This window comes from Nicotiana tabacum, chromosome 20 (genome assembly GCF_000715075.1).
Source record: "Nicotiana tabacum cultivar K326 chromosome 20, ASM71507v2, whole genome shotgun sequence".
NCBI classification, from domain to species: domain Eukaryota; kingdom Viridiplantae; phylum Streptophyta; class Magnoliopsida; order Solanales; family Solanaceae; genus Nicotiana; species Nicotiana tabacum.
This window is the reverse complement of record NC_134099.1, coordinates 50,683,796-50,710,087: the sequence shown is the minus strand read 5'-3', so window position 1 is coordinate 50,710,087 and position 26,292 is coordinate 50,683,796. Positions and strand designations below refer to the sequence as shown.

Here is a 26,292-nt window from a genome sequence, read left to right as displayed (position 1 = left end):
GTTAACCCGGGAGAAGGTGTTAGGCATTCCCGAGTTCCGTGGTTCTAGCACGGTCGCTCAACTATTATTATTGGCCTATTTATCTGATTTTAGAACACTTTCAAACCTATGTGTATTTTTAACTTTTAAACCGCTTTTATTTAATTAAGGAAAATTCAAGGTTATTTAAAACACATCGCAAGCCACGCTACATGAAATGCAGCCGTGAGTCACGACACATTCTATTTAACCTTGTTGGAAATTAGAATCGGGTTACATGAAATACACACCCGGACTTTAGTAATAGTCATGATAATTATATAATTAACGCGCCTAAGTTATAAAATTAACACGAAGGCCATAGGGATTCAATTATGGATGGAACACCTCGGCCTAAAGAACTACGGTGTTCATGATTAAGCCTACACTACTTTGAGGTTCACTACGAAGGTCTTTGTGGAAAACAATGTGGAAAGACATATGATTTATGTGACTTATTCGAATGAGATCGATAAAGTTGGGCCATGACTACCTTAACTCAACCCCAATGAATCAATTGCTCAAAACAATACCAATCAAACTTCAGATCCACATTGAATGTCGACAACATTAAAATATGCCTCAATATTACAAAATAATAGCCACAACATGAAAGCAAATCAAGTAAACGAAAGCAACGATTATAGGTTTTAATCTGTTTCCGACAAATGAGTGAATAGCAATCACATGTTATCAGGCACACAATTAGCTCATTCAATCTGACTCAAGTACTCAACTTTGCATACAATTTAACAAGGATCAACATGAACTCAAAGTTTGACTTCAATTACAGTACTTTAACAGTGAGAAATCAACAAGAATTAAGCTTCAAAACACCACATATTACGCAAAAATCAAACTCAAAAAATTCATGTTGATTGAATTTCATCTCAATTTCATCAAAAATCTACTATAAACAGCGTCTCAATAACAACAAAACCAGCAAAAATCGAGTCAAAATCGGAATAGAAGCAGTTCGTAGAAAACGAACAACAATATTAAACTCCATAGTTAAGGAAAACCACGTTCACATATGGCTGAACATGAAGCAGCTCACTTTAACAAAACAGAGGCAGTAAACAATTAGCACAAATTGAAGTCATCAATGAGCAAATCATGAACATATGTTTCAACAATCCAAAAGAAGCGTCGGAGCATAAGAAAATAGTGGCAACATCATTACGACACCGAGAAACGGATCAACGATTTCAGCATTTCGAATCAAGATTCATACCTGATACGCAACTAAAAATCGAAAAGAAAAACTAGAGCAAAGGCCAAACCGCCACCGGATCTCGAACGGAAACCTCAACGAGACTTGACACAACCTCAGATCGGGGACTATTGATGAAACCTCGAATCAGTACAAGAACTTTCAAACCATACACGAGCTTAAATGACCTCCTCTTTAGAATGAAAATCAAAGAATGACGCCTCTAATTTTGAGACGAAAGTCACAAAAATGCAAGAAGAAAACAGAGTATTTCTTTGGCTTTTGTATGAGGGATGGTGTTGCGGCTGTGGTTTGAGATTTCGGGCCAGATCTGTCGCATGGTGTTGTGTGCGTCGTTGGCGGTGGGAGATGTTATTTGGAGCTGGATCAGTGGTGTTTGAAGGCTGGTTGATGAGGTGGATCAAGGCTGGTTTGGTTTTTGTCTTCTGAAGAAGACGATGACAGGGGGTGGGGTTTGATGAATTCCGACGCTAATTGAATTGTCCCTAGGTCTAGGGATCAGATTTTCGTATTGTTTTTGTTTTTTAGCTCCTAGGTCCTTAGGCTGATTTAGGAATTAGGTCTAGCTTCCTTTTATAGGTTTAGGATTTTAGGGTTATATTTAGGTTAAAGGGAATGGGCCTAGGAATTATGGGCTTGGGAATTATGGGGCTAGGTCCAATAATCAAAATGAATTTGGAAGAACAGTCTCAGTTGAAAACTTAAAATTTGAAAGGTTTGACCAAGATTTGACTTGTGTGTATTTGATCTCAGATTGGAATTTTTATGGTTTGGTTAGCTCCGTTAGGTGATTTGGGATTTAGGAGTGTGATCGTAATGCATTTTGGAAGTTCGTGGAAAGTTTAGGCTTGAATTGGCGAAATTGAGATTTTGGCGTTTTCCGGTTGATAGGCGAGATTTTGATATAGGGGTCGGAATGGAATTCTGATAGTTGCAGTAGCTTCATTGTGTCATTTGGGATGTGTGTGAAAAATTTCAGATCATTCGCACGAGAAGTGAGGCCGCAGTATGTACTGTGCGGACCGCACAAAATGAAGTGCGGTTGTGGTAGGTGCTGTGCGGAGCGCACAAAATGCAGTGCGGCCGCGGTGGAGGATATTTCGCTGGTCCTACTTCAGAAGCTCATATCTTTTGATATACAAGGAATTTCGAGATGATTTAAAAACGAAAGTTGTAGCCCTTCGTGTCTAGTTTTCAAATAATTAAAGATGTAGCAATTTAGACATCTATAAAGAAATTATGGCCAAAATACTAAAGCCTGCTACTGCAGAGGAAAGCCTGTGCGACTGCAGTCATTTTTGTGCGGACCGCACTGGTTTTGTGCGGACTGCACTCGATTTTGTGCGGTTCGTGGAGGTGGAAATCTATGGGGTACTCTTTAAATACGAGGTTTTGGGTTTTATTTGATATTTTGACCTAGAGATCTCGGATTTTGGCGATTTTTCGAAGGTTTTTAAAGAAATTCATCGGGGTAAGTGATTCTAACTCAGATTTGGCTAGAGTACATGAATCTATCATTGAATTCATCATATAATTCGTGATTTGGGATGGAATTTGGGAAGAAATTGTAAAATCTTTCAAAAATGTAAAATGATGATTTGAAGGACCAAATGGTATCGGAATTGGATAATTTTTGTATGGTTAGACTCGTGAGAGTATAAGGATTTTAGTTTTGTGAATTTTGTAAAATTCCGAGATGTGGACCTGAGGGTCGGGTTTGACCAAATTTTCGAGAATTTTGTGGTAATTTGATAATTTTCGAGTGGGCTTTGTTCACTTAGCACATTTTGAGAGTTTTGTACTGATTTCGGCTAGATTTGGAGCACCCGGAGGCCGATTCGAGAGGCAAAGGCATCGCGGGCTAGAGTTCGGACCGGATAGAGGTGAGTAATGATTGTAAATGATGTTTTGAGGGTTTGAAACCCCGGATTGCACATCGTAGTGCTATATTGAGGTGAGGCACACGCTTGATGACGTGCACTATTGGGGATTGTGACTTGGTCCGTCCCGATTGATGATTTTACCGCATATTTGACTGAAACTTGTTTGCTTTCATCATGCTTTGAGCTGATTGCCATATTTGGGCTTCGTGCCAACTATTTGAACCTTTCAGGGATTTTTGTTGATATTTCCTCACAGTTTTGACTTTATTCTTGAACTCAGTCACGTTATTTTCCACTGTTCTACTACTCAGCCATTTTACTCAGTTTTAAGACTTAAATGATAATTTTAAATGATGTTATGGGCTGAGAAATACTATTTTACTATTGCCCGAGGGGCTTGTGAGTATTTTTGATTTTGTAAGGCCGAGGGCCTAGTTGTGAGGAAACACTGATACTGATTGAGGTCGAGAGCCTGAGATATGTACGCCACGAGGTGGCTTGTTGATATTGTTTATGAGGCCGAGGACGTGAGATATATACGCCACAAGGTGGCTTGACTAATATGAGGACGAGGGCCTAGATTTGATGCCACGAGATGGCTTGATATTGCGCTTGGGACGTAAGGGGACCCTCTCGGAGTCTGCACACCCCCAATGGGAGCAGGCACCCATTGTCATGTGAGATATAGCTCGAGGGCCTGGCACTATTCTGAGTTTGTGCCCGAGGGGCGAACCTTTATGTGTTTATCTTCTTAATTGTCTGTCATTACTTGTTGATTGTGTATTTGTTACCGAGGGGCGGATTTCTTGGCTTATCTGTACTAATTGTTTGCATTCGTTTGCGTAACTGCTGAAAAAATCATTTGTAAAGAAGTTTAAACTGAGCTAAGATATTTTAGGAGATTTTTACAGTTTCACTACTTTCTTACTGGTTTTGGACTACTTCTATACAACATATTGATATGTTTTACGTGATTTCTTACCTTTAGTCTTTATTTATTATTATTACTCACTGAGTCGGAGTACTCACATTACTCCCTGTACCTTGTGTGCAGATTCAGGTATGTTTTGGCTGATCGGAGGCAGAGTCATCAGAGTTTAGCAAGGTAGCTGCCGGCGTTTGCAACACTACTTTTCTCTCTCTTCTTTTCTTTAGACTGTATTTGTACACTCCAGGCTTTCAGTTGTATTTATACTCTAGTAGATGCTCGTGACTTGTGACACCCCGGTTAGGGCTATGTTGGGTTGTACTTCCACACTTTATTGACATTATCCGCTACTTAGTATTGCTATATCATGTTTAGACCTCTTTTATGATATTTAACTATTTAAAAAGTGAATTGGGTATAATTGGCTGGCCTTGTCTTCAAGAGAGGCGCCATCACGATCGGATTTGGGTTTACGGTCGTGACAAGTTGGTATCAGAGCCTAGGTTACATAGGTCTCATGAGTCATGAACAGGTTTAGTAGATTCTCGCGGATCGGTACAGAGATGTCTGTATTTATCCTCGAGAGGCTGCAGAACCTTTAGGAAAACTTCACATTCTTGAATTCTTATCGTGTGTCCTTTGATTCAGCTTGAAATGTAACTCTTTGAATTCCTTCCACGTGTTCATGTGCACGCGTGAGCGCTCAGTATCATATGTGCATTGATGGCTTGTGATTCCTTGATCGAGGGGCGAGATATGATCTCTATGTGTTGATGTTGGGCCAGTTTGGAGGACTTGAGGCCGAATTTTTGCCTATAGCTTAAGCACTAAGGTGCTAATTATGTGAGCAAGTGCTTTTGAATTTATATGTTCAGTATTTTTCCCTATTAGTGGAAATGACGGCTGGATGGCTATGTAATGAGAATGTTAGTGCTGCGAGATGTATTCGTATGATTTAGAAGTGACGAGAAAGGTATGCTGGAGGATAGAAAAACTATTAGGTGCTTGATTTCCGTCTTGATTCGAGTTATAGCCCGAGTTATGGGCATGGGAAGAATCTTTTCATGTCACCTAGTTGGGAGTGGAGCAGATTTCATGTTGCGGTGTGAGTTCAGACTTAGGAAGACTAAGTGACTGCATAATGGTTATGACGGTGGAAGGTATACATAAATGTTAGTTTAAGGCGAAACAGGTGGGTTATCTCCTGCGAAGTGTTCTGGAGTTGTGTGATCTTTATGTTGTCTGTTAGAAGATCCCATTTACAAGTGAAATATATGTGTGAATTCAATTTGGGTCGCTTAAGAGAGTGGGTTTAATTGTTATGAGAGTAATTGCGAGATTTGTAGAAGATATGAAGCACCAGATGGTCTGTGTTCCACGAGCTTATGAAGGATTGAGTTAGTCTCACTATGGTGTTATGGAAGCAATAAAGTGAATGCGTTATGAGTTATGGTGCGTGTTTTGATCTATGGCTTCGAGCCAAGTGGGGGAGTCCGCTATTGAATAGTTGATTGCACGGTTATGTGCTCTAATGGTTCCAGCTCGACGCGTATTTGTGAATCAGTTTTGGCTCGAGTAAAGGAAATTTCAATAAAGGCTATGTTATGCTTTATGGGTGTACGATAATCGGGGAATGATTTGAGTTGTGGTTGGTAAGGAATGCTCGGTGCATAGGGCAGGAAGTTGCTTGGTTATATTGGAATGAGGTCACATTCTGTAGTGTCGGAGTACTAGTGAAGCACAGGTTGTTCGGTTCGTTTAATCAATCTAACTGCGGGTTGAGTAGAGTGGATGGCCCTAGAGAATGGTCCTATTGTGTTCAAAACTCTACATGCAATAATTGGAGGCTTTCAAGTTGTACTTATGGCTAGAAACTGAGTTTTCAATGGAAGATGGCAAGACTTGTGATATTTTCCATGTTAATTATGAGATTCTATATATCAGTATCGGGAAGGTGAAGGTAATGGCTTTGGGGAACACTTAAAAGAGTATTCAGCGGCTTATGAGCCTTAGACAGTGTGGCTTTATGCTTGGGTTCCATGTGGTAAGTATGGGTTGAGGAATTGTGGTTATATAGCAAGGAGGGATATCAAGCTGAAGGTAAATCAGAAGGGAACTCGGATAGATGAGGTAGCTTGGTAGTAGGCCAGACCGGTATGGTAAGGATATGATTCGTTCCTTGGGTGTGTACGGGGTAATGAGTTCCTACAGGTATTTCGCGGCAATGCTCTTAGGTTTTGATGGCTTGCGTAGCTTGGTCGAGTTAGAAGGATTCAGTCTTGGAAGGTCTAGCTTGTGCAAGGGGAACTCAGAGAGTTCTTGATGGTTTCTACTTCAATTGGAGATGTATATTTTCTATGGGCGTGAGGAGAAGGGGATGTATAGTTATTTTCTTCCAGGTTGGGCTCGACGGAAAGTTCTTGGTTGGTTGAGTGCAAGTTGCTTGTGGTTCGGAAGGGATATGAAGTTCTCATGGTTACCTTGAGATGGTATGGTATATGCGGTATGTGTGGAGGATCGAGATTTGCATGTGTAAAGTTACGGTTCAGTTTTGAAGGGAAAATCATAAAATTCTTGGGCAGCACGGGCAGTTTTAGATGATTAGAGAAATGATCTTCAGATGATTAGGGGGATGATCTTCAAATGATTAAGGAAATGGTATTTCTAGTTGGAGTGACTTGACGAGGGTATATGTTTAGGAAAGGCAATGTGATTAAGTTGATGGTACTTTGGTACTATTACGACACCTTCTTGTTAGATCGACGACTGATGTTCGAGTTTGCTTTGTGGCACCGAGGAATTTTAGAGTATCTTTCGTAGCGTAATTGGGTATTTAAGATGCGGTATGAATTCGAACGGCGGAATTGGGATCAGGTATGTTGATTCATGTGCCATATGGATTTGGAGACAGGGAAGTTTTCACATTCAGGCTATGTTGTGGTTGTGAGTCTTATGTATCAGCACTGTTTAGTGACTATCACGGTTTGGAGACTCGAGCGGATCTTTTGTGCTTGGCATGTTAGATTTTGGATGGGATATTAGGTTTAGACTGGTTGTCTCTGTGTTGTGTCATTCTGTGCTATTGCGTTAAGGTGGCACTGTTGGCTATGCCGGAAATGCCACGGATTGAGTGGCGAGGTTCGTAGGATTATGCCCTAGTGGAGTGGTTTTATATTTCGAAGACCCAACGGACTGCTGGGAAGAATTGTTTTTCTTATGTGGGATTTCGTGATAAATGTCAGTGCAGAGGCTCCTACCATTGATTTGGTTTCGGTGGTGATGAACTTTTTAGATGTGTTTCTTGTGGTCGGGCATGTCGCCGGGCAGGGTGGTTGATTTCAGTATTGATTTGATGTCGGGCACCGTATCGTATGGCACCGACAGAGTTAGAGGGGTTGAAGGAACAACCTCAGGATTTCCTTGATGAGGAGTTCATTGGCAAGCCAATGTGGATGTGTGTTCTAACTAGAGTCGGCTTGGGTGGCTCCGAATTGTATTGCTGAGAGAGGTGTTGTGATTTGTCGGTTATAAGCACCTAGGGTCCGGTTCTATTGGGGTTTCATAGTGGAAGTCGAGCGGGAAGAGAAATTGGGTGTTACTCGGTAAATGGTGTATGGGTTATGTCCTTTTGGGTTTGTGTGGTGTAGGTTATTTGCTCTACTGTGGGTATGATGAATTGCTTTGATTCTAGACAACAAATTGTGCGTGGTTGTCGATTTCGAGCATAGTGACTTGAGGTGGTTCATGTGGAGCAGCGTTGGATAGGATCGCGCATTGCAGCGAAGTTATGTGGAGGTATGACCTAGCGGGTTCGATTCGTGTGTTCTATTCCCATGATGCGAGACGGGTTATTAGCCCTGTGTTGTGGTGGTACTGGTGAGCTTAGGTAAAACTCTTTCATTTGGGTCATTTTCATGATTTGAGTATGTTCAGACTGTTGCTTATTGGTGCACGTATTGTGCAAGTTGTGGCTTAGGCCTGCATTGATGTATCATGTCACCAGAGTATTGGATTAGAGGAGACCATTGGGGCCATTAATGAATACGAACGGGTTCGATTTCAGCATATCGGAGGGATAATATCGAGCTTCGGCTCAGAAATTTATTGTGGTATTTGCCAAAGGAGAAGTGGCTACTTGAATGGTTGATCTGAGAAATGGTTATGGCTTACCACGTGTTTTAGTGATTATTGGCTGTATATGAAAATGTTGGGGTGAGACTTTAGTTGATAAGAGTTTTTCTATCTGTATTCGGGTGTTGTGTGCAGCTAGTGTAATTAGAAATTATCACTACGAGTGTTTGAGTTATGTGGTATATCAGGTGATTGTACCTGAGATTGCAAGTATGGGTGATTATAACTTGTTTGGGCTTATTCAGAAAATAGATATGAGATTCTGATCTTGTGAATGATTTCAGAAGAGGAAATGTGTCTAAGGCTTATGGGCTAGGTTGGAATGTGGAAATACAGTTTCATTGTGTTATCGGACATATATGAGAGAGGGTGACATGGGATCACCCCCGGGTATATGCATGGTAAGGTTATTCAAGCGATTGGTTGGCTTTTGGAACAACTCTAAGCACGTTCAAGGACGAACGTATGTTTAAGTGGGGGAGGATATAACGGCCCGACCGGTCATTTTGAGCTTTTGCACTTCACTCGCCAGTTCTTGGGCATGACTTGCCCCGTGTGGTGTATTATGACTTATATAAATCGTTGGTGTTGGGTTTCAGGAAAATCAGAATGAATTTGGAAGAACAGTCTCTATTGAAAGCTTAAAATTTGAAAGGTTTGACCAAGATTTGACTTGTGTGTATTTGATCTCAGATTGGAATTTTTATGGTTTGGTTAGCTCCATTAGGTGATTTGGGATTTAGGAGCGTGATCGGAATGCATTTTGGAAGTTCGTGGAAGGTTTAGGCTTGAATTGGCGAAATTGAGATTTCGACGTTTTCCAGTTGATAGGCGAGATTTTGATATAGGGGTTGAAATGGAATTCCGAGAGTTGCAGTAGCTTCGTTGTGTCGTTTGGGATGTGTGTGAAAAATTTCAGGTCATTCGCACGAGATTTGACAGGCTTTTTGATCGAAAGCATAAATTAAGAGTTCTTGGGGTTCTTAGGCTTGAATCCTATGTTAAATTGGTGATTGATGTTTTTGTGAGCGTTCCGAAGTTTTAAACAAGTTTGGACGATGTCATGGGATGTGTTGGTACAATTGGTTTGAAGTTTCGGGAGTTCCGGGTAGATTCCGGGATGTTTTAGGCCGAAAATCATAGTTGTAGCAGGTCCAGAAGGGTTGCACGCATCGGAACCCACCTGCGCGGTCCGCACAAAAAGAAGTGCGGCCACAAATATGCTGTGCGGACAGCACAAAATGAAGTGCGGCCGCGGTAGGTGCTGTGCGGACCGCACAAAATGCTGTGCGGCCGCGGTGGAGGATATTTCACTGGTCCTACTTTGGAAGCTCATATCTTTTGATCTACAAGGAATTGTGAGATGATTAAAAAACAAAAGTTGTAGTCCTTCATGTCTAGTTTCCAAAAAGGTATAGTTATTGCAATTTGGACATATGTAGCGAAATGTATGTCCAAAATACTAAAGCCTATCACTGTAGAGAAAAGCTTGTGCGGCCGCGGTCGTTTTTGTGCGGACCGCATTGGTTTTGTGCGGACCGTGGTCAATTTTTTGCGGTCCGCGGAGGTGGAAATCTGTGGGGTACTCTATAAATATGAGGTTTTGGGTTTTATTTGATATTTTGACCTTGAGAGCTCGGATTTTGGCGATTTTTCGAAGGTTTTTTAAGAAATTCATCGGGGTAAGTGATTCTAACTCAGATTTGGCTAGAGTACATGAATCTATCATTGAATTCATCATTTAATTCGTGATTTGGGATGGAATTTGGGAAGAAATTGTAAAATCTTTCAAAAATGTAAAATAATGATTTGAAGGATCAAATGGTATCGGAATTGGATAATTTTCGTATGGTTAGACTCGTGAGAGTATAAGGATTTTAGTTTTGTGAATTTTGTAAAATTCCGAGATGTGGACCCGAGGGTCGGGTTTGACCAATTTTCCGGAATTTTGTGGTAATTTGATTATTTTCGAGTGGGCTTTGTTCACTTAGCACATTTTGATAGTTTTGTACTGATTTCGGCTAGATTTGGAGCACCCGGAGGCCGATTCGAGAGGCAAAGACATCGCGGGCTAGAGTTCGGACCGGATAGAGGTGAGTACTGATTGTAAATGATGTTTTGAGGGTTTGAAACCTCGGATTGCACATTGTAGTGCTATATTGAGGTGAGGCACACGCTTGATGATGTGAACTATTGGAGATTGTGACTTGGTCCATCCCGATTGATGAATTTACCGCATATTTGACTGAAACTTGTTTGCTTTCTTCATGCTTTGAGCTGATTGCCATATTTGGGCTTCGTGCCAACTATTTGAACCCTTCAGGGATTTTTGTTGATATTTCCTCACTGTTTTGACTTTATACTTGAACTCAGTCATGTTATTTTCCACTGTTCTACTACTCAGCCATTTTACTCAGTTTTAAGACTTAAATGATAATTTTAAATGATGTTTTGGGCTGAGAAATACTGTTTTACTATTGCGCGAGGGGCTTGTGAGTATTTTTGATTGAGTAAGGCTGAAGGCCTAGTTATGAGGAAACACTGATACTGATTGAGGCTGAGGGCCTGAGATATGTACGCCATGAGGTGGCTTGTTGATATTGTTTATGAGGCCGAGGACGTGAGATATATACGCCACAAGGTGGCTTGACTGATATGAGGACGAAGGCCTAGATTTGATTCCACGATATGGCTTGATATTGCGCTTGGGCCGTAAGGGGACCCTCCCGGAGTCTGCACACCCCCAATGAGCGCGGGCACCCATTGTGATGTGAGATATAGCCCGAGGGGCTGGCACTATTCTGAGTTTGTGCCCGAGGGGCGAACCTTTATGTGTTTATCTTCTTAATTGCATGTCATTACTTATTGATTGTGTATTTGTTCCCGAGGGGCAGATTTCTGTGCTTATCTGTACTAATTGTTTGCATTCGTTTGCGTAACTGCTGAAAAAGTCATTTCTAAAGAAGTTTAAACTGAGCTAAGATATTTTAGGAAATTTTTACAGCTTCACTGCTTTCTTACTGGTTTTGGACTGCTTCAATACAACATCTTGATATGTTTTACGTGATTTCTTGCCTTCAATCTTTATTTATTATTATTACTCACTGAGTCAAAGTACTCATATTACTCCGTGCACCTTGTGTGCAGATTCAGATATGTTTTGGTTGATCGGAGGCGGAGTCATCAGAGTTTAGCAAGGTAGCTATCGGCGTTCGCAGCTTTGCTTTTCTCTCTCTTCTTTTCATTAGACTGTATTTGTACACTCCAAGATTTCAGTTGTATTTATACCCTAGTAGATGCTCGTGACTTGTGACACCCCGGTTAGGGTTGTGTTGGGTTGTACTTCCGCACCTTATTGACATTATCCGCTACTTAGTATTGCTATATCATGTTTTAGACCGCTTTTATGATATTTAACTCTTTAAAAAGTGAATTGGGTATAATTGGCTGGCCTTGTCTTCACGAGAGGAGCCATCACAACCGGGTTCGGGTTTAGGGTCGTGACGTTGAGCCTCGACGAAAATGACAAAATGCTATTCACAGTTAAGTGCACTTGTGTTCTACTTCAAGAACCTATCTTCTACTAAGTCTTACAATTCATGCGCACTCACAACAAAGAAAATCCCCACTCATATATATATACAGAGGATGCAATCAAAACACTCTAACACTCGAAACGAAAGCTACATGCTACAAGTATCAGTCCATATGCTTGCCCTTATTTTAACTTTGCCACTATCTCAGGAATGATTGACCGTAGATCACTAAGGACGTTTTACATGTTATAATGTAGGCTTCAGGACGGGTTGGATGAATATTTAGGAATGTAATGGTTATACCCTCCTTTAACTCTACATACATTATGCTCTTTTACTACATAGCCCCTATTTTCCTCGGGTTACCGACCTAGAACCACCTCAAAGTAATTCTTCAAGTTTTACAAGACTCCACTCTTTTTCTCTTTTTTTTTTGTTTTTCTTTTCTTTTTTGGAGCGTGCATTTTGTTATATACACAACTTTGAGGTTATTGCTATTTTATGCACACAGTAGCAAAATCTTGCCAATTTTCACTTTATAACGGCACCCCCAACTTAGGCTTTTAGCCTCAATCTCACACGTTCAAGGAGGGAAGTTCAAAAGAAGGAATTACTTCATAGAAGGGGTAAAGGTTTGTAATATGGTAGCCAATGAAAGGTTAGAGGCTCAAAGGTGGTAACTAGGGTAATTAATGTACCAGGGAGGTCAATTTAGGCAAAACTGGCTAGTAATCACAAGGAGAGCCTAAGATCATTTCAACATCCAATCATTAACCTGAGAGTCACACTAAGAAACCAACCGGGAAAGTTATAGACATCACAAGTTAGACATGTGCATTATTCATACAAATGCTCACTCACTCACAATACATGAATTGTTCAACTCAACATAGTTTCAGCCCTCAAGTGACACAAAGCAACTCAACACTTTCATCTCAACATATGTAAAATTTTGAATAAGCATAGAGTCAAAAATCGAGCCTCAAATCCACAAGAATGACTAATCGACAAATTCTGAATATGCATAAAGTCATAGAGCGAGCCTCAAATTCACAAGAATGACTAACCAACACATTTTTCAAAAGAAGGAAGGGTATCATGTATTTACAACATTTAGCATATGCTTGAAGCTACACAGTCAATACCAAATAAGTCAAAACATTTCATGCTACTGCCGTGGTTCTACTGTTGCACCCTTGGAAAAGAACCCGGCGAAGAAAAACCAAAGGGAATTCATTGCTAAACTACAAGAGTTTATATACAAACATGGGGTACAACACAATATTTACACAAAACATGGAGTACAGGATCATGATCATAACTACCCCACCCCCAACCAAAGATCATGCATTGTCCCCAATGCATATATAAAGAAAAAGAAAGCTCAAGGACTCCCTAGGGCGCACTAGGCGCTCGGGGAAGCTAAAGGATCTGGGGCAGTTGTGGGATCGGCTGTTGGTAGTGAAACTGTAGCTGGTGGAACCTTGGACTGAGTGGTATCCTCTATGGCTGGAGCAAAAGGCTCCAACTGCTATGAGGGTATAGCAGAAAGCTCCACCTGCTGTGAAGCTAGAGCTGGAGCCTGAGAGCTGCTAGCCTCGCCTGGTGATGGCTGAGTGGTCGAGGGATGTGCCTGGGCGACCATATCTGCTAGCAAATGTACTATTGTTGTCTGCACAACTGCTTCCTCTTCATCCTCTGCCCTTGTAGAGACAACAACCTATTTACCCTTGTCTTGATAACCCTCAATGTCCTCACCCAGTGCCTCTTCATCCGTCTCCTTATCTCCTGACTCCCCCTCATCAGACTCCTCAATATCTTTAAATTCCTCATCTGAGGAACATCAATGTGAGCAGGAGGAGTTTGAGCCTTGGAGGCCTCAACATGTTGTGCCTCTGGGGCTGTCATTAGGGTCATGAAATCAATATCCATGCTTGGGACGAAAGTGTCAGCACCCTGCTCGCCTTCCTTCGGGAGGAAGGGAGTCAAATCAAACTCTAGGCTCTGCAGCTCAATTTTCAAATCATCCACATCTTTCAGGAGCTGAGGCATACCTCCAAACTCACCCCGCTCAACCTTCTCAAGACGCGCTTCAACGCACTTGAGGCAATCCTCATAAGTTTGATGCTGCTGTTGAAGGATAGTCACTAAGGATTGGATAGGGGTCAATGCGTGCCGGATGAGGTTGGGGATTTCCTTGATTAGCTGGTCTACCTTAGCATTGGTATGCTGAGCAAGTAGACCCAGCTTGGATAGAGCTGGTAAAGGGACCTGGTCCTGTGCAGTAGAGGGCTGTGGAGTGGTTGTAGAGGTAGTTGGGGCCTGAGAGGTGTCCGGCTGTGTTGGGACCTCTGATGCTGCTATATCTGCTAGAGGAGGAATGTGAGTATCTGATTGAGTTGCAGTTTCCTTTGCTACTATGTCACTAATTCTCATGATGTCGATGTCTTTGGTAGCCTTCTCCATTTTTTCATGCCTAGGTAGAGGGGGCACACTATCAGCTTGGCAGAGAGCAGTGATCAAGCAGGGGAAAGGAAGTGAGGTTTGTTTCTGGTTGGCTATGATTCCCAACTCTTGGAATATGATCTCCCCCACATCAATCTTGATTCCTGTCATGATGCACGCAATGAGGAGTGCTTTCTCAATGTTGATGTCAGTTTCATTTCTGGACAGCATCAGACGTGATGTAACAAAGCTAAGCCAGTATCGACCCTCCCTTGTAAGATCCTCCTTATAAATTTTGTGTTTAGGGTCAATCCAGGCCGGTGTCCCCTTTGCTATGACGGAGGCAACCCAAGCACACTCATTGTGTTTGTTGGCGACCTTAGAATCATATTCAGCTGTGCCTGACCACCAATCCTCAAAATACCGTTCATTGATCGTCTCAACACCACAACTAACTTGAACCCCTCGCACTAGGACAGACTTTGCAAAGATCCTGTTACGCTTCTGTGAAGCATTCCTTAAGGCACCATATGAAGCATAAAAATCCCTCTCAATTGTCTCATTGTATTCATCCGGGACCTCAGTGAAGAACTCCTATTTCTTCTGCTTGATGTTCTCGAGTATATGAGGGTAATGCTCCGACAACCCATTTAAACTCAATTGCTTTTCCTCGAGAATTTTCCTCTTTGAAAGCCCGACTTTATATAGATCTAGGGAGCCTATGACCTCAAACTGGAGGTTAAGGTCCTCCCCCAGCTTCCGTTGTGCCTCAGCCTGTAGATCAACAGTAGGTCCGAGGTCACTCTGTGACTCCTCCTCTTCAGACTAGGAGGAGTTCTCTGTAGTAATGCGGAGTGCATAAGCCCGCTAACATTTTGCTTGTGTTTCTCGTAGGCTAGGATTTGCAGTCCTTTTCTATCTATGGACTGGTGGTGATTGTGGTGGATTGGGCTTCTTTGGTGCCATGCCTGTTGATAAAACATTGTAGGAGTGAGTGAAAGAGCTCAGGGAAATTCATTAGAGATAGAAGAAAAGAACAAAAATGGGCCCACTATACGATGGTTATGCTGTCGCATATCAAGTATGCGGACCGTATAACCGTCGCATATTTACAGAAGCAGAAAGTCATTAACAGTTATGCGATCGCAAACCCACGGCATAAATGGTTACGCGATCGCAAACCCACCGCATAAATGGTTATGCGATCGCAAACCCACCGCATATTGAAAGGTTAATAGCTGATGGTCTGCCTCACTCTACGTCACATATGCGGACCGCATAATAGGTTTGCGATCGCAAAAGCAATCACATAACCTGCTCTAACCTAGGGTAATTTAGGGGGGTTATATGAAACAATTGTGCGGACTGCAAAGAGATTATGCGGCCCGTAGAAGTCATCTTCCACACAAAACTTACACCCTCCCCAAATTACGTGGGTTCTTATTGCCACCCATTTAAAAATCTAAAGCCCATTGCATTTAATTTCAAAAGAGAGAGGGGTACTTAGATTTTCCCCTCTTTGGTTCATCAACTATAGCACACACACAATTCCTCAATTCACTCCTCACCTACAAAAATAAAAAACACATACTATGCTATCCTGCCAGTCACAAATTTAGCCCAATTTGACCATTTACAAGCACACAACTTCAGATATTCATGGCATTCGAGTTAGGTTTGATTCACAAGAGGGAGAACAAGAAGGAAGAATGAAAGTGAATAGAAGAGAAGAGAAACCAAAAGCCATACCTGAAACTCGATGATTCGAAAATGAAAATGTGAAAGATTGTGAGTTTGTTTTGATCCTTTCCCTGGTTCGTCCTTAGCAGATTTTAGCATTCTATTCTTCTCTTTTTATTTCTTTTCTTTGTTTTTCTTGTTTTTGTTCAAACGTGAGTGTGTGCAGAGAGTCGGTTAGGTTTATACCTGGTAGATATATGGTGCATAAGTTCATCATATAACATAATATGCGATCGCATAAGTGTTATACGGTGGACTTATGACTGGTAGCCTTGATACAATATGCGATGCAAAATGCGATCACAAAGTGCATATGTGGGCCGCATAAATGAAAAATGACCGCATAGTTGACAACTAAATTAACCAAACTTTCTCCTTGAGTCTGCGATGACTATGCAGTTCGCATAGTCATTATGTGACCGCATAGTTGTCGCCCAATCTGGACCTTTCTTTCCTTCAGTTTCTTCAGCACTAAGACCCTGTTCATGATATTTTACCTGCACTCTAGCACACACGTCAACTTGCTCAATCTAATTTACGTAAATAATAATAAATAAATAAAACTACAAAAGAGTGTTACCACACATGGGTTGCCTCCCAAGAAGCACTTGATTTAACGTCGTGGCACGACGCAGTTGACTCATTTTGGATTATTCCTTGGTGGGAGCTGCTGTTGGACTATCCCTTAGAGCAAATTGTTCTATCAAATGCCTTTCTCCTGCAGTACCAAGGTAATGCTTGACTCGTTGCCCATTAACCTTGAAAGTTCGAGTCCCATCCTCCGACTCTAGTTCAATAGCACCATAGGGAGACACACTCACAACTTTGAACGAGCCAGACTATTTGGACTTGAGTTTACCTGGAAATAACTTGAGTCTTGAATTGAAGAGTAAGACCAAGTCACGAGAATTGAACTCCCGCTTCAAGATCTTCTTATCATGGACAAACTTCATCCTCTCTTTGTACATGGCTGCACTCTCATAGGCATGGATATGGGATTCTTCCATCTCATTGAGTTGTGTCATCCTCATGTTAGCAGCCTCGGCCTAGTAAAGATTTAGCTTCTTCAAAGCCCATATAGCTTTGTGTTCATGTTCCACTAGCAAGTGACAAGCTTTACCAAAAATCAACCTGTATGGTGAAGTGCCAATGTGGGTCTTAAATGCTGTGTAATATGCCCACAACGCATCATCTAGCTTCTTTGACCAGTCGGTCCTGTTTGCATTGACAGTTTTCTCTAGGATGTTTTTGATTTCTCTATTCGAAACTTCAACCTAACCACTCGACTGAGGATGATAGGGTGAGGCCACCTTGTGCTTTACACCATATTTTTCAAGCAGCCCGATGAAAGCCTTATTGCAAAAATGAGACTCACCATCACTCAGGATGACCCTTGGATTACCAAACCGTGTGAATATGTTCTTCTTCAAAAATGCGATCACACTCCTTGGTTCATTGTTAGCTAAGGCAATTGCTTCGACCCATTTAGTGACGTAGTCCACTGCCACCAAGATGTAGGTAATGCCATACGAGCTCACGAAGGGGCCCATAAATTCTATCCCCCCACATTATAGATCTCAACTTCTAATACAAAATTCATCGGCATCTCATGTCTTTTAGATATTGACTCTTGTCTTTGACATTGGTCACATGCCTTGACAATTTGATTTGCATCTTGATAGATCATTGAACAATAGTAGCCACATTCAAGAACTTTTTCCGCTATCTGATTTCCTCCATGATGACCCCCAACCGGCGAATCATGGCATGCCGTGAGAATTGGCATTACCTCATCTTCCGGAACACACCGTAGGATGATGTTATCGGCAAAAATATGGAACAAAAAGGGTTCCTCCCAATAGTAATGCCTATACTCCCGCAAGAACGTTTTCTTTTGATAAGCTTCCAATCCATCGGGAATAAGGTCACTAACCAAGAAGTTAGCGATGTCGGCATACCAAGGAGAAAATGTGTTAGACAATGCCAATATGTGTTCATCTGGAAAAACATCATTGATTTCAAGGTCTTCTTTTGGTCTCCCTACCTCTTCAAGCCTAGATAAGTGATCCGCAACTTGATTTTCCGTCCCTTTCCGATCCTTGACTTCAAAGTCAAACTCTTGCAACAAAAGGACACACCAAATCAATCTTGGTTTGGCATCTTTCTTCGCCATAAGATACCGAAGAGCAGCATGGTCGGTGTATACTATGACTTTGGACCCCAACAAATAAGCCCGAAATTTTTCAAAAGTATAGACAATGGCAAGAAGTTCTTGCTCAGTCATAGTTTAATTTATTTGAGCACCATTGAGTGTCTTGCTTGCATAATAGACAAGGTGAAGAATCTTGTTATGATGTTGGCCAAGCACTGCCGCAATAGCTACATTATAGCATCACACATTAGTTCAAATAGAAGAAACCAATCGGGTGTGACAATAATAGGTGTCGTGGTAAGCTTTTCTTTCAATTACTCAAAGGCTTTGAGGCACGTCTCATCAAATACGAACTTTGCATCTTTCTCAAGGAGTTTTCATATGGGATTTACAATTTTGGAGAAGTCCTTGATGAAACACCTATAGAAGCCGGCATGCCCCAAAAAACTTCGGACACCTTTAACTGAAGTAGGTGGAGGAAGCTTGGAAATGATCTCGATCTTTGCCCGATCAACCTCTATGCCTTGTTTGGAAATTTTGTGGCCCAAAACAATGCCCTCGTCCACCATGAAGTGGAATTTCTCCCAATTTAGCACAAGGTTTGTTTCTTCACAACTCTTAAGTACTTGTCTAAGGTTGTCTAGACAATGCTCAAAAGAATCATCTACGATAGAGAAATCGTCCATAAATACCTCTAAGAAATCTTCCACCATGCCTGAGAAAATTGACATCATGCACCTTTGGAAAGTAGTCAGAGCGTTGCATAGCCCAAATGACATCCGACTAAATGCAAATGTCCTATATAGACAAGTGAATGTTGTCTTTTCCTGATCTTTCAATGCAATATTTATTTGGTTGTAGCAGGAATATCCATCCAAGAAACAGTAGAATGACCTTCCCGCTAGCTGATCAAGCATTTGATCAATAAAAGGCATAGGGAAATGGTCCTTGCACGTAGCACTATTTAGCTTCCGATAATCCATACAAACCCTACATTCGCTCACTGTTCTTGTTGGGATGAGCTCATTTTTATCATTTTCAATCACGATTATGCCTCCCTTTTTCGACACACATTGCACCGGACTCACCCAAGAACTATCGTCAATGGGATAGACTACCCCGACATCCAACCACTTGATGATTTCTTTCTTTACGACCTCATGCATGGAAGGATTTAACCTTCATTGATGCTCCACACTTGGTTTACTCTCATTCTCCAATTGGATCTTGTGTTTGCATATTTCGGCGGGAATCCCTCGTATATCCGCAATTGTCCACCCAATAGCTTGCCTATGCTCCTTCAATACATTCAACAATTGTTCTACCTGCACATCATTCAACAAAGAAGAAATAATTACCGGTAGAGTGTCATAAGAGCCAAGAAATTTATACCTCAAGTACGGTGGAAGTGGTTTGAGCTCTAGTTGCGGCGGCTCAATAATTGAAGGCTTTGAGGGAGGAGTGACTCTATTCTCCAAGTCGAGAGAGAGTTTCTTTGGAGCATAAGTGTAGGATCCAAGCCTTTCCAATGCATTTATTGATTCCATATACCCCTCTATATCTTCACCATCGAAGTTTACCAAAATAGCCGCCAACGCCTCACCGAGACATTGTTCTTCTATCTTCATTTCAACTGCATCTTCCACTTCATCAACAACATTAATCACCGAGATGCTTTCATATTCATGTGGCAGTTTCATACCCTTTCTAGCTTGGAATGTGACCTCTTCATCATTCACACGAAACTTGATTTCATTCCGTTCCAAATCCATCAATGCTCTTCCTGTAGCAAGAAATGGTATCCCCAAGATGATAGGGATCTCTTTCTCAACTGCATAATCAAGGATTACGAAATCAGCGGGCAAATGGAACTATCCCACTTTCATAAGCACATAATCTACAATTCCCACCGGTCTCTTTATGGAACGATCCGCCATTTGCAACCTCATACTTGTAGGCATTGGCATACCTAACCCCACTTGCTTGTAAATAGCAAGAGGCATTAAGTTGATGCTAGCCCCATTATCACAAAGAGCTCTTGCAAAATCATGCGTCCCAATAGTGCATGGAATGGTGAAGGCTCCCGGGTCTTCTTTCTTTTGAACGGTGGTTGTTGCAATGATGGAACTAACCCGGTGAGTCACATTCACCACTTCATTCTTGGTGGTTTTCTTCTTGGTGATCAAGTCTTTCAAATACTTAGCAAAACCCGTCATCTCTTGAAATGCTTCCACGAATGAAATATTTACCGATAACTGCTTGAGAATGTCATAGAAATTTTCGAGTTTGCTATCTTCAACCTTCCTCGCAACTCTTTGAGGGAAAGGAGGAGGAGGTCTAGCAAAGGTGGTAGAGTTTTTGGTGTCTCTTTTACCTTTTCCTTAACCTCTTCCCGGTTCACTTCTTGAACTTTCAAATCTTCCGGGACCTTTTTAGCTTCAACAACAATTGGCTCTTCAACTTATGCCTCACTTCTTGTTCGGACTCTTCCACTTCAACCACTTGTTCACTCTCTCCTTGTAGTACCTTCCCACTCTGGGTAGTAATATCCATGCAATGAGAAGTTGGACCACTCCCACTACCCATTGGGTTCGCAAATGTGTCACTTGGAAGTGTCCCCTTTTGCTTTGGATTTTGTTCCCTAGAGATATCTCTCATTTGCATCTCCAATTTTGAAATGGATGCGGTATAAGAACCAACAAGCTCGGTCATATTCATCATAAAAATGTCGGACCTTTCTTGATTTTGCAATACCGGTTCAAGCATGGTTTCCAACTGGAATCACTTGAGGAACCTTGCCCCTTTGGTGGAACATAAGGGTTTGAACTCCGATTTGAGAAGTTGTTGTTGTTGTTATTCCAATTCCCTTTATTTGAGCTATCTTGGTCATTTTGCCACTGTTGGTTGCCTTGCCCTTGCGGGTTAGGCCTTCATTGATTTTGTTGTACTTGACTTTGGTATTGTTGCCTTTGTTAGCCTCCTTGAGAGTTGTTGACATAGTTTGCTTCCTCATAATCTTCATTTGATGAGGGTTGAATATCTTCCACCACATTTACCTTCTTCGTTTGGCTTTTAGTGAACATTTTTGTCAACACATTGACATTGGTGGCAAGCCCTGCAATTACTTGATCTCTTTCTTGATTCTCCTTAATCATGTTGGTCAAGGAGGGAGTACCATATGCAATTCCACCTGTGGTGTCCTCTGAGTGCCACACTTGGTTATGTTTTTCCATTTTGTCAAGGATTTGTGTGATCCTTAAAAATGTCTTATCCATAAAAGATCAATCGACTGCATTCTTGGCTATAGATTGGTTCATAGCATCTATACCCATGTAGAATTTCTCCAACAAGATAGACTCCGAAAAATCATGATTAGGCGACCTCACCAAATATAACTTGAATCGCTCCTATGCCTCATGTATATGCTCTCCCGGTAGTTTCTTGAAAAAGAAAATTTTATCCCGGAGCTCAGATTTCTTGCTTTGCGGGAACCATTTAGCTAAGAATGCTCGGACAAGTTCAGGCCAAGAATAAATGGAATTTGGGGGAATATTTGGAAGCCATTTCCTTGCTTCCCCAGCTAGTGAGTACTTGAACACCCTTAGCTTTAGGGCATCATCTAAGACATTGTTCTGCTTGTGCATCGCACACATACCCAAGAAGTTTCTAGATGTTGTGTCGGATCATCATCAGTGGAATTCCTGAAAAACCCCTATGCTTTGAGCATTAGGATTAAACCATGTTCCACCTTGAAAGTGGCAGCACTAACTGCTGGAGGTACAATAGCATTTGTATCCTCAATGTACTCATCTATGTCCGCAAAAGGATTTTCTTCTTCGACGTATTCAGCCATGTTTTCCTATCAACACCAAGCAAAACAAGAAAAGTGTGATGGAATAGGAGAAGACGTAAAGTAAAGCACACACTAATTAGTAATTTCAAAACCGTATTCTTCGGCAATGGCGCCAAAATTTGATACGCTCAAATTACACTTTAATTAAATAGTGTAAGACGGTCGGTGTCAAATATAATAACCCAATAAGGTTGGGGTCTAATCTCACAGGGAATATAGTATGAAAAGGTTACTTTAGTAGTGTGGAACTTGACTTAGGTCGTAATTCTATTCCGTTAGCATAACAAGAGAATGATATGATTGTGAATTAAAGAGGTAACTATTTATGATATGAGAACATAAATGATTTGATTAAGGAAACCAATGTTGTGTCCCTCTCAATGGAATGTAATGCTATCAGTGTTAATATGATATATTTCTAATGGAAGGTCCTTTGATATGCAAATGATTTCTAAATGACTACCCAATATTTTTCAATGGTTGGGTATTATTTTCTCTTCATGATTTTTCCAAATATAAAAGAGTTGCAATTTAAGAACAAACAATTTATGCCAAGTAGAACCCACTTATTCCTAAGCGATTCTATTAAACAAGATTTAAAGTCTTGAGTTCTTGATATTCAATTCTACCAAACCCTAACTCACTTTTCCAAGTAAAGAAAGAGTAAAATGGAATAGATTAATGTTTGCAACCACCAACCATAAATAAAGAACAAGAGATAAATATCAACCGACCATTATATATATATTCAATGTTAAACACCCATTAACATTACACCCATCTAGGATCCACAATCTTAGTATTTAAAACCAGCTACTCGTACTAAAATACAAGAACAAAGTATTTAATAAAGCCATGAAGCTTACAAAGTACAAGATTCCTTCTTCACAACCTTCCAAATAAATAGAGTATTCAATGCTCTTTAAGTAGGACCTTGTTTCAGACTTGAATGACCCACAAAACCCTAGTTGTTCTCTTTATAGTGGAACAAAAGTCGTGGTAAAAATGGGACAAAAATACCCCTTCATGTAGCTTATGCGATCGCACAATGGTCGCAGACCAATTATGTGGTCCGCATGTTCGTCATTCCATCGCATACTTGCTAAGCTCCCAGTTCATGCTTCAGTTGCATATCAATTATGCGGTCCACATGTGTGTTATGCGACCACATATGCCATCGCATATGTTGGTGAGAACTTTCTTCTACTGGAATTATGCGACCATTATGCGACTCGCATAAGTGTTATGCGACCGCATAATGAACCGCATATTTTCTTCTTTATTTGGCCAAGAAATCTATCCCTGTTTGCGATCATCATGTGAATTATGCGGTCTGCATGTAAATTATGGGACCGCATACTTGCAGCATATCCATTCTTTTGCGTCCTTTTGACTTATTTTCCATGTTTTCGGGTCTTCAAGCTCATGCACTACAAAATAACCAAACTTTATTAGAATTAACTAAAAATGCATTAAAAGACGAGTTAAAATCTAATCAATTGGTATCAATTGTGCCGAAATTTTACGACACATCAACTAGGGATAATTTTTATTTATGGTAAGCATTAAGCTCAAAAAGATCAAAGAAAACCTAAAATCATTTTTCAAACCTAGCAAAACCTAAAATTTCGCTTCAACTCACATGCCGGGCAAGTTCTAGACTCCAATGCAATGACACGGACTATATAATTTTTCAACACACGTCGAACATGACTCACTAAGGACGATTCCATTCCAATTCTCAAATAATTGCAAGTATTCACAGAGCCACAAAATATTAAGCATTAAGAACAAAGTGACACAAGCCAAGAAAAAAAAATATAGGCGTCAATAAACATTCTATCTACTCAACAAGGTATCATAAGTATTTTCAAACCATAGGGAAGGTAATACACATGCTAGAGCCTAAATATGCTACTATCAAACAAGTCAAAAGGCGCTTATAAATCTCATTTTTTCCATCCTTTTATTCCCTAAATCCTAATCTAATCTAATCTAAAGATAAAATAAAACACTACTATCCGGTTCAACTACATCACGTGGAAAAGAACCAAGGCACAAAGAAAAATCACAGAGGATTATTACTACCTAAAAGCATAAAAAGACATATTTTTAGATTTTTCTGTTTTTTTTTGTGTTTTTGTGTGTTTTTTTGTTAGACTTTAATCCCTCAAGAAAACAGCCTAGGAGATCCATCGTCAGAAAAAGTCCTTCTATTTTCATAATATATATATATATATATATATATATATATATATATATATATATATATATATAAATTAAACTACTAAAGCAATCCTAAAATCTAAAGTCTAAAGCTAGAATACTATACTAAAATATATTTTTTTATATATACTCTATGCTAAAATAGAAAAGAAGAAGCTAATAAAATAAGAAATAATTAGTTTATCTAATATTTACAAATCACAAAGAATTAGAATCCCCCACCACACATTTAATTCATGGAAAGTCCTCAGTGTATATATAAAGCAATAAAAACAAGTAAGGTGGTAGGAAAAACTTCCTGATCAGTCATCATTATCGCCCTCCTCGTCGAAGGCCCCATCCACAGCTATCCATTCTTCATCCTCTACTCTCTCATCAGCATCATCCTCAGCCTCCTCCTTAGACTACTCTAGCTTGGACTCTGAACACTTTGACGTATTGGCATCCTCGTCCTCGGGAGTCTTTGGCCCTCACTAAGCCCAACCAGATGTTGGGCATGAGCATCGAGCGAAAAGAGCTCATCCAAGTTGGCCCTCTCCTCCGTGGTGGTCGGCCTCCCTCCAGTCCGAAGTTGCAAAGTCCATAATTCCATGTAAATAGGCCATAAAGCTGTCATCTCGAGCACTATACTTGGCACCTGTCAGTGAAGACATATCGCTCTTATCCTTTGCCTGGATGCTGGTGATGTCCGTCGGTCGGAGAGGTGCTGGAATGACTACATCAAAATCTCGCTCCTCCTCTACCTCCTCTTTTCTCAAGTACTGCATCGGCATGTTGCCGAAAAACAACTTATCAACTCTCGTACTTGTTCTTACCTGCGCCATTTGGTAATGTATCAACTGGCCCACATTCACCTTTTTGCCAGTTATTAGGAAGTAAAGCAGGCAGACCCTTTCACGTCTGATCATTGTCTCATGGTTGCATTGTATTAGCCACGTGTTAATCAATTTCAACCACACCTAGGCTTCTGGATTCATTTCTTCTTTGTAAATTTCCTATAACATTGGGTGTTTTTGTCACGGACCTAGGCTGCCCTAGAATTGACACCAGAGATAGTGTATCTTAGCGCATGATATGTTGGTGGGAGGGGGGGAAATGCAGTTAACCAGGGGCTCATGGGGAATATCCGGAGCGCCCAAGTAATTGCATATAGCTTATGCAGACAAATCAATCAATCGCCTCCGAATAGGCAAATAGTGCTCGGGATCATCCGGATCATAACCGGCATAGAACTCATAGACAAGATTGACATTGATATCCTAGTGTTTCCAAATACGTAACCCAACCCAAGATCATGAACACCCTTATAAATTGTTTGGTACTTAGATTTTAGATGGCGCTTATGAACAACCGACTCGGAGTGTATATGTTTTGACCGACAAATCTTATACCATTCGTTGGTGGACGGGGGTATACTCTTAATTACATACTTTTGTTGTCCCACAGGCTGTGGGAATGAGGCTACCATAGCTGTAACTTCATGCAACCCTCAACATGACTCGAAGTGGCCTCCCCTCCTTTCCTATTTTTTGGTGGAACTCCCTGGGTCGGATAGCTTCTTAGATATAGGTCTTGTCATAATAGCACTACAAGTATGAGTCAATGTCATAGTTGCGAAGTCTTGAAAGTTGAACTTGCGAGACATCAAGTCCTTTATCATCTTTGCATAACCGGGCATCTCCCTTAAGGCATCAATCAGTGGAATTTTCACCTGAATTTGCTTCAAAATCTCTATGAATTTCTTATATTGCTCATCCTTGTGATATTTGGCCGACCTCTACGGGAAGGGTGCTGGAGGCCTCTTCCTTCCGGTGATTTGGGTGTGATTCTATTCAGATACTTCCTCCTGCCCTTGCTCAGTTTCCTTTGTAACCTCTTTTTATTTGTTTAGTTTCTCCTAGGAATGTTGTACCGTTAATTCTGTTAGCTCAGTTAACTCATCCACCTCAATTGGTATTGGCACAAGTATCTAAGTTGGTCAGCTTTCGCAAGCAATTTCTTGCTCTAGATCAAGATCTCTGCCATTTCTCTAAATCACATCTATTAGCTGCTTTGGTCAATGCTCTTTCGGGTTAATATGAGCATCTGCAAGTAACATCCTTGAGGATAATTGTTAAGGTCCATAGATATCTACCGTAGTTGAATC

The 26,292-nt window shown here is 40.9% G+C and overlaps 2 protein-coding genes across 2 annotated transcripts; both read right to left on the bottom strand.

Moving 5' to 3' along the window:
* Positions 1–17,470: 17,470 nt before the first annotated feature.
* LOC142174375 (uncharacterized) lies at positions 17,471–18,199 on the bottom strand. The gene has a single exon (XM_075240159.1). The coding sequence runs from the start codon at positions 18,197–18,199 to the stop codon at positions 17,471–17,473; it is 729 nt and encodes a 242-aa protein (XP_075096260.1).
* A 1,049-nt stretch (positions 18,200–19,248) lies between these two features.
* Positions 19,249–20,779, bottom strand: LOC142174374 (uncharacterized). Its single transcript, XM_075240158.1, has 4 exons — positions 20,496–20,779; positions 20,218–20,404; positions 20,019–20,163; positions 19,249–19,898 (listed from the first exon to the last, which is right to left on the bottom strand). The coding sequence occupies exons 1-4, from the start codon at positions 20,777–20,779 to the stop codon at positions 19,249–19,251; spliced, it is 1,266 nt and encodes a 421-aa protein (XP_075096259.1).
* Between the last annotated feature and the right edge of the window lie 5,513 nt (positions 20,780–26,292).

Coding starts and splice junctions, on each gene's coding strand:
- LOC142174374 (XM_075240158.1), bottom strand. CDS start 20,779: ATGACCGAGCTTGTTGGTTCTTATACCGCATCCATTTCAAAATTGGAG. Junction 20,405..20,495: donor TTGTTGTTGAAGCTAAAAAG/GTCCCGGAAGAT, acceptor CACCTTTGCTAG/ACCTCCTCCTCCTTTCCCTC. Junction 20,164..20,217: donor AAACCACCAAGAATGAAGTG/GTGAATGTGACT, acceptor ACCGTTCAAAAG/AAAGAAGACCCGGGAGCCTT.
- LOC142174375 (XM_075240159.1), bottom strand. CDS start 18,199: ATGACTGAGCAAGAACTTCTTGCCATTGTCTATACTTTTGAAAAATTT.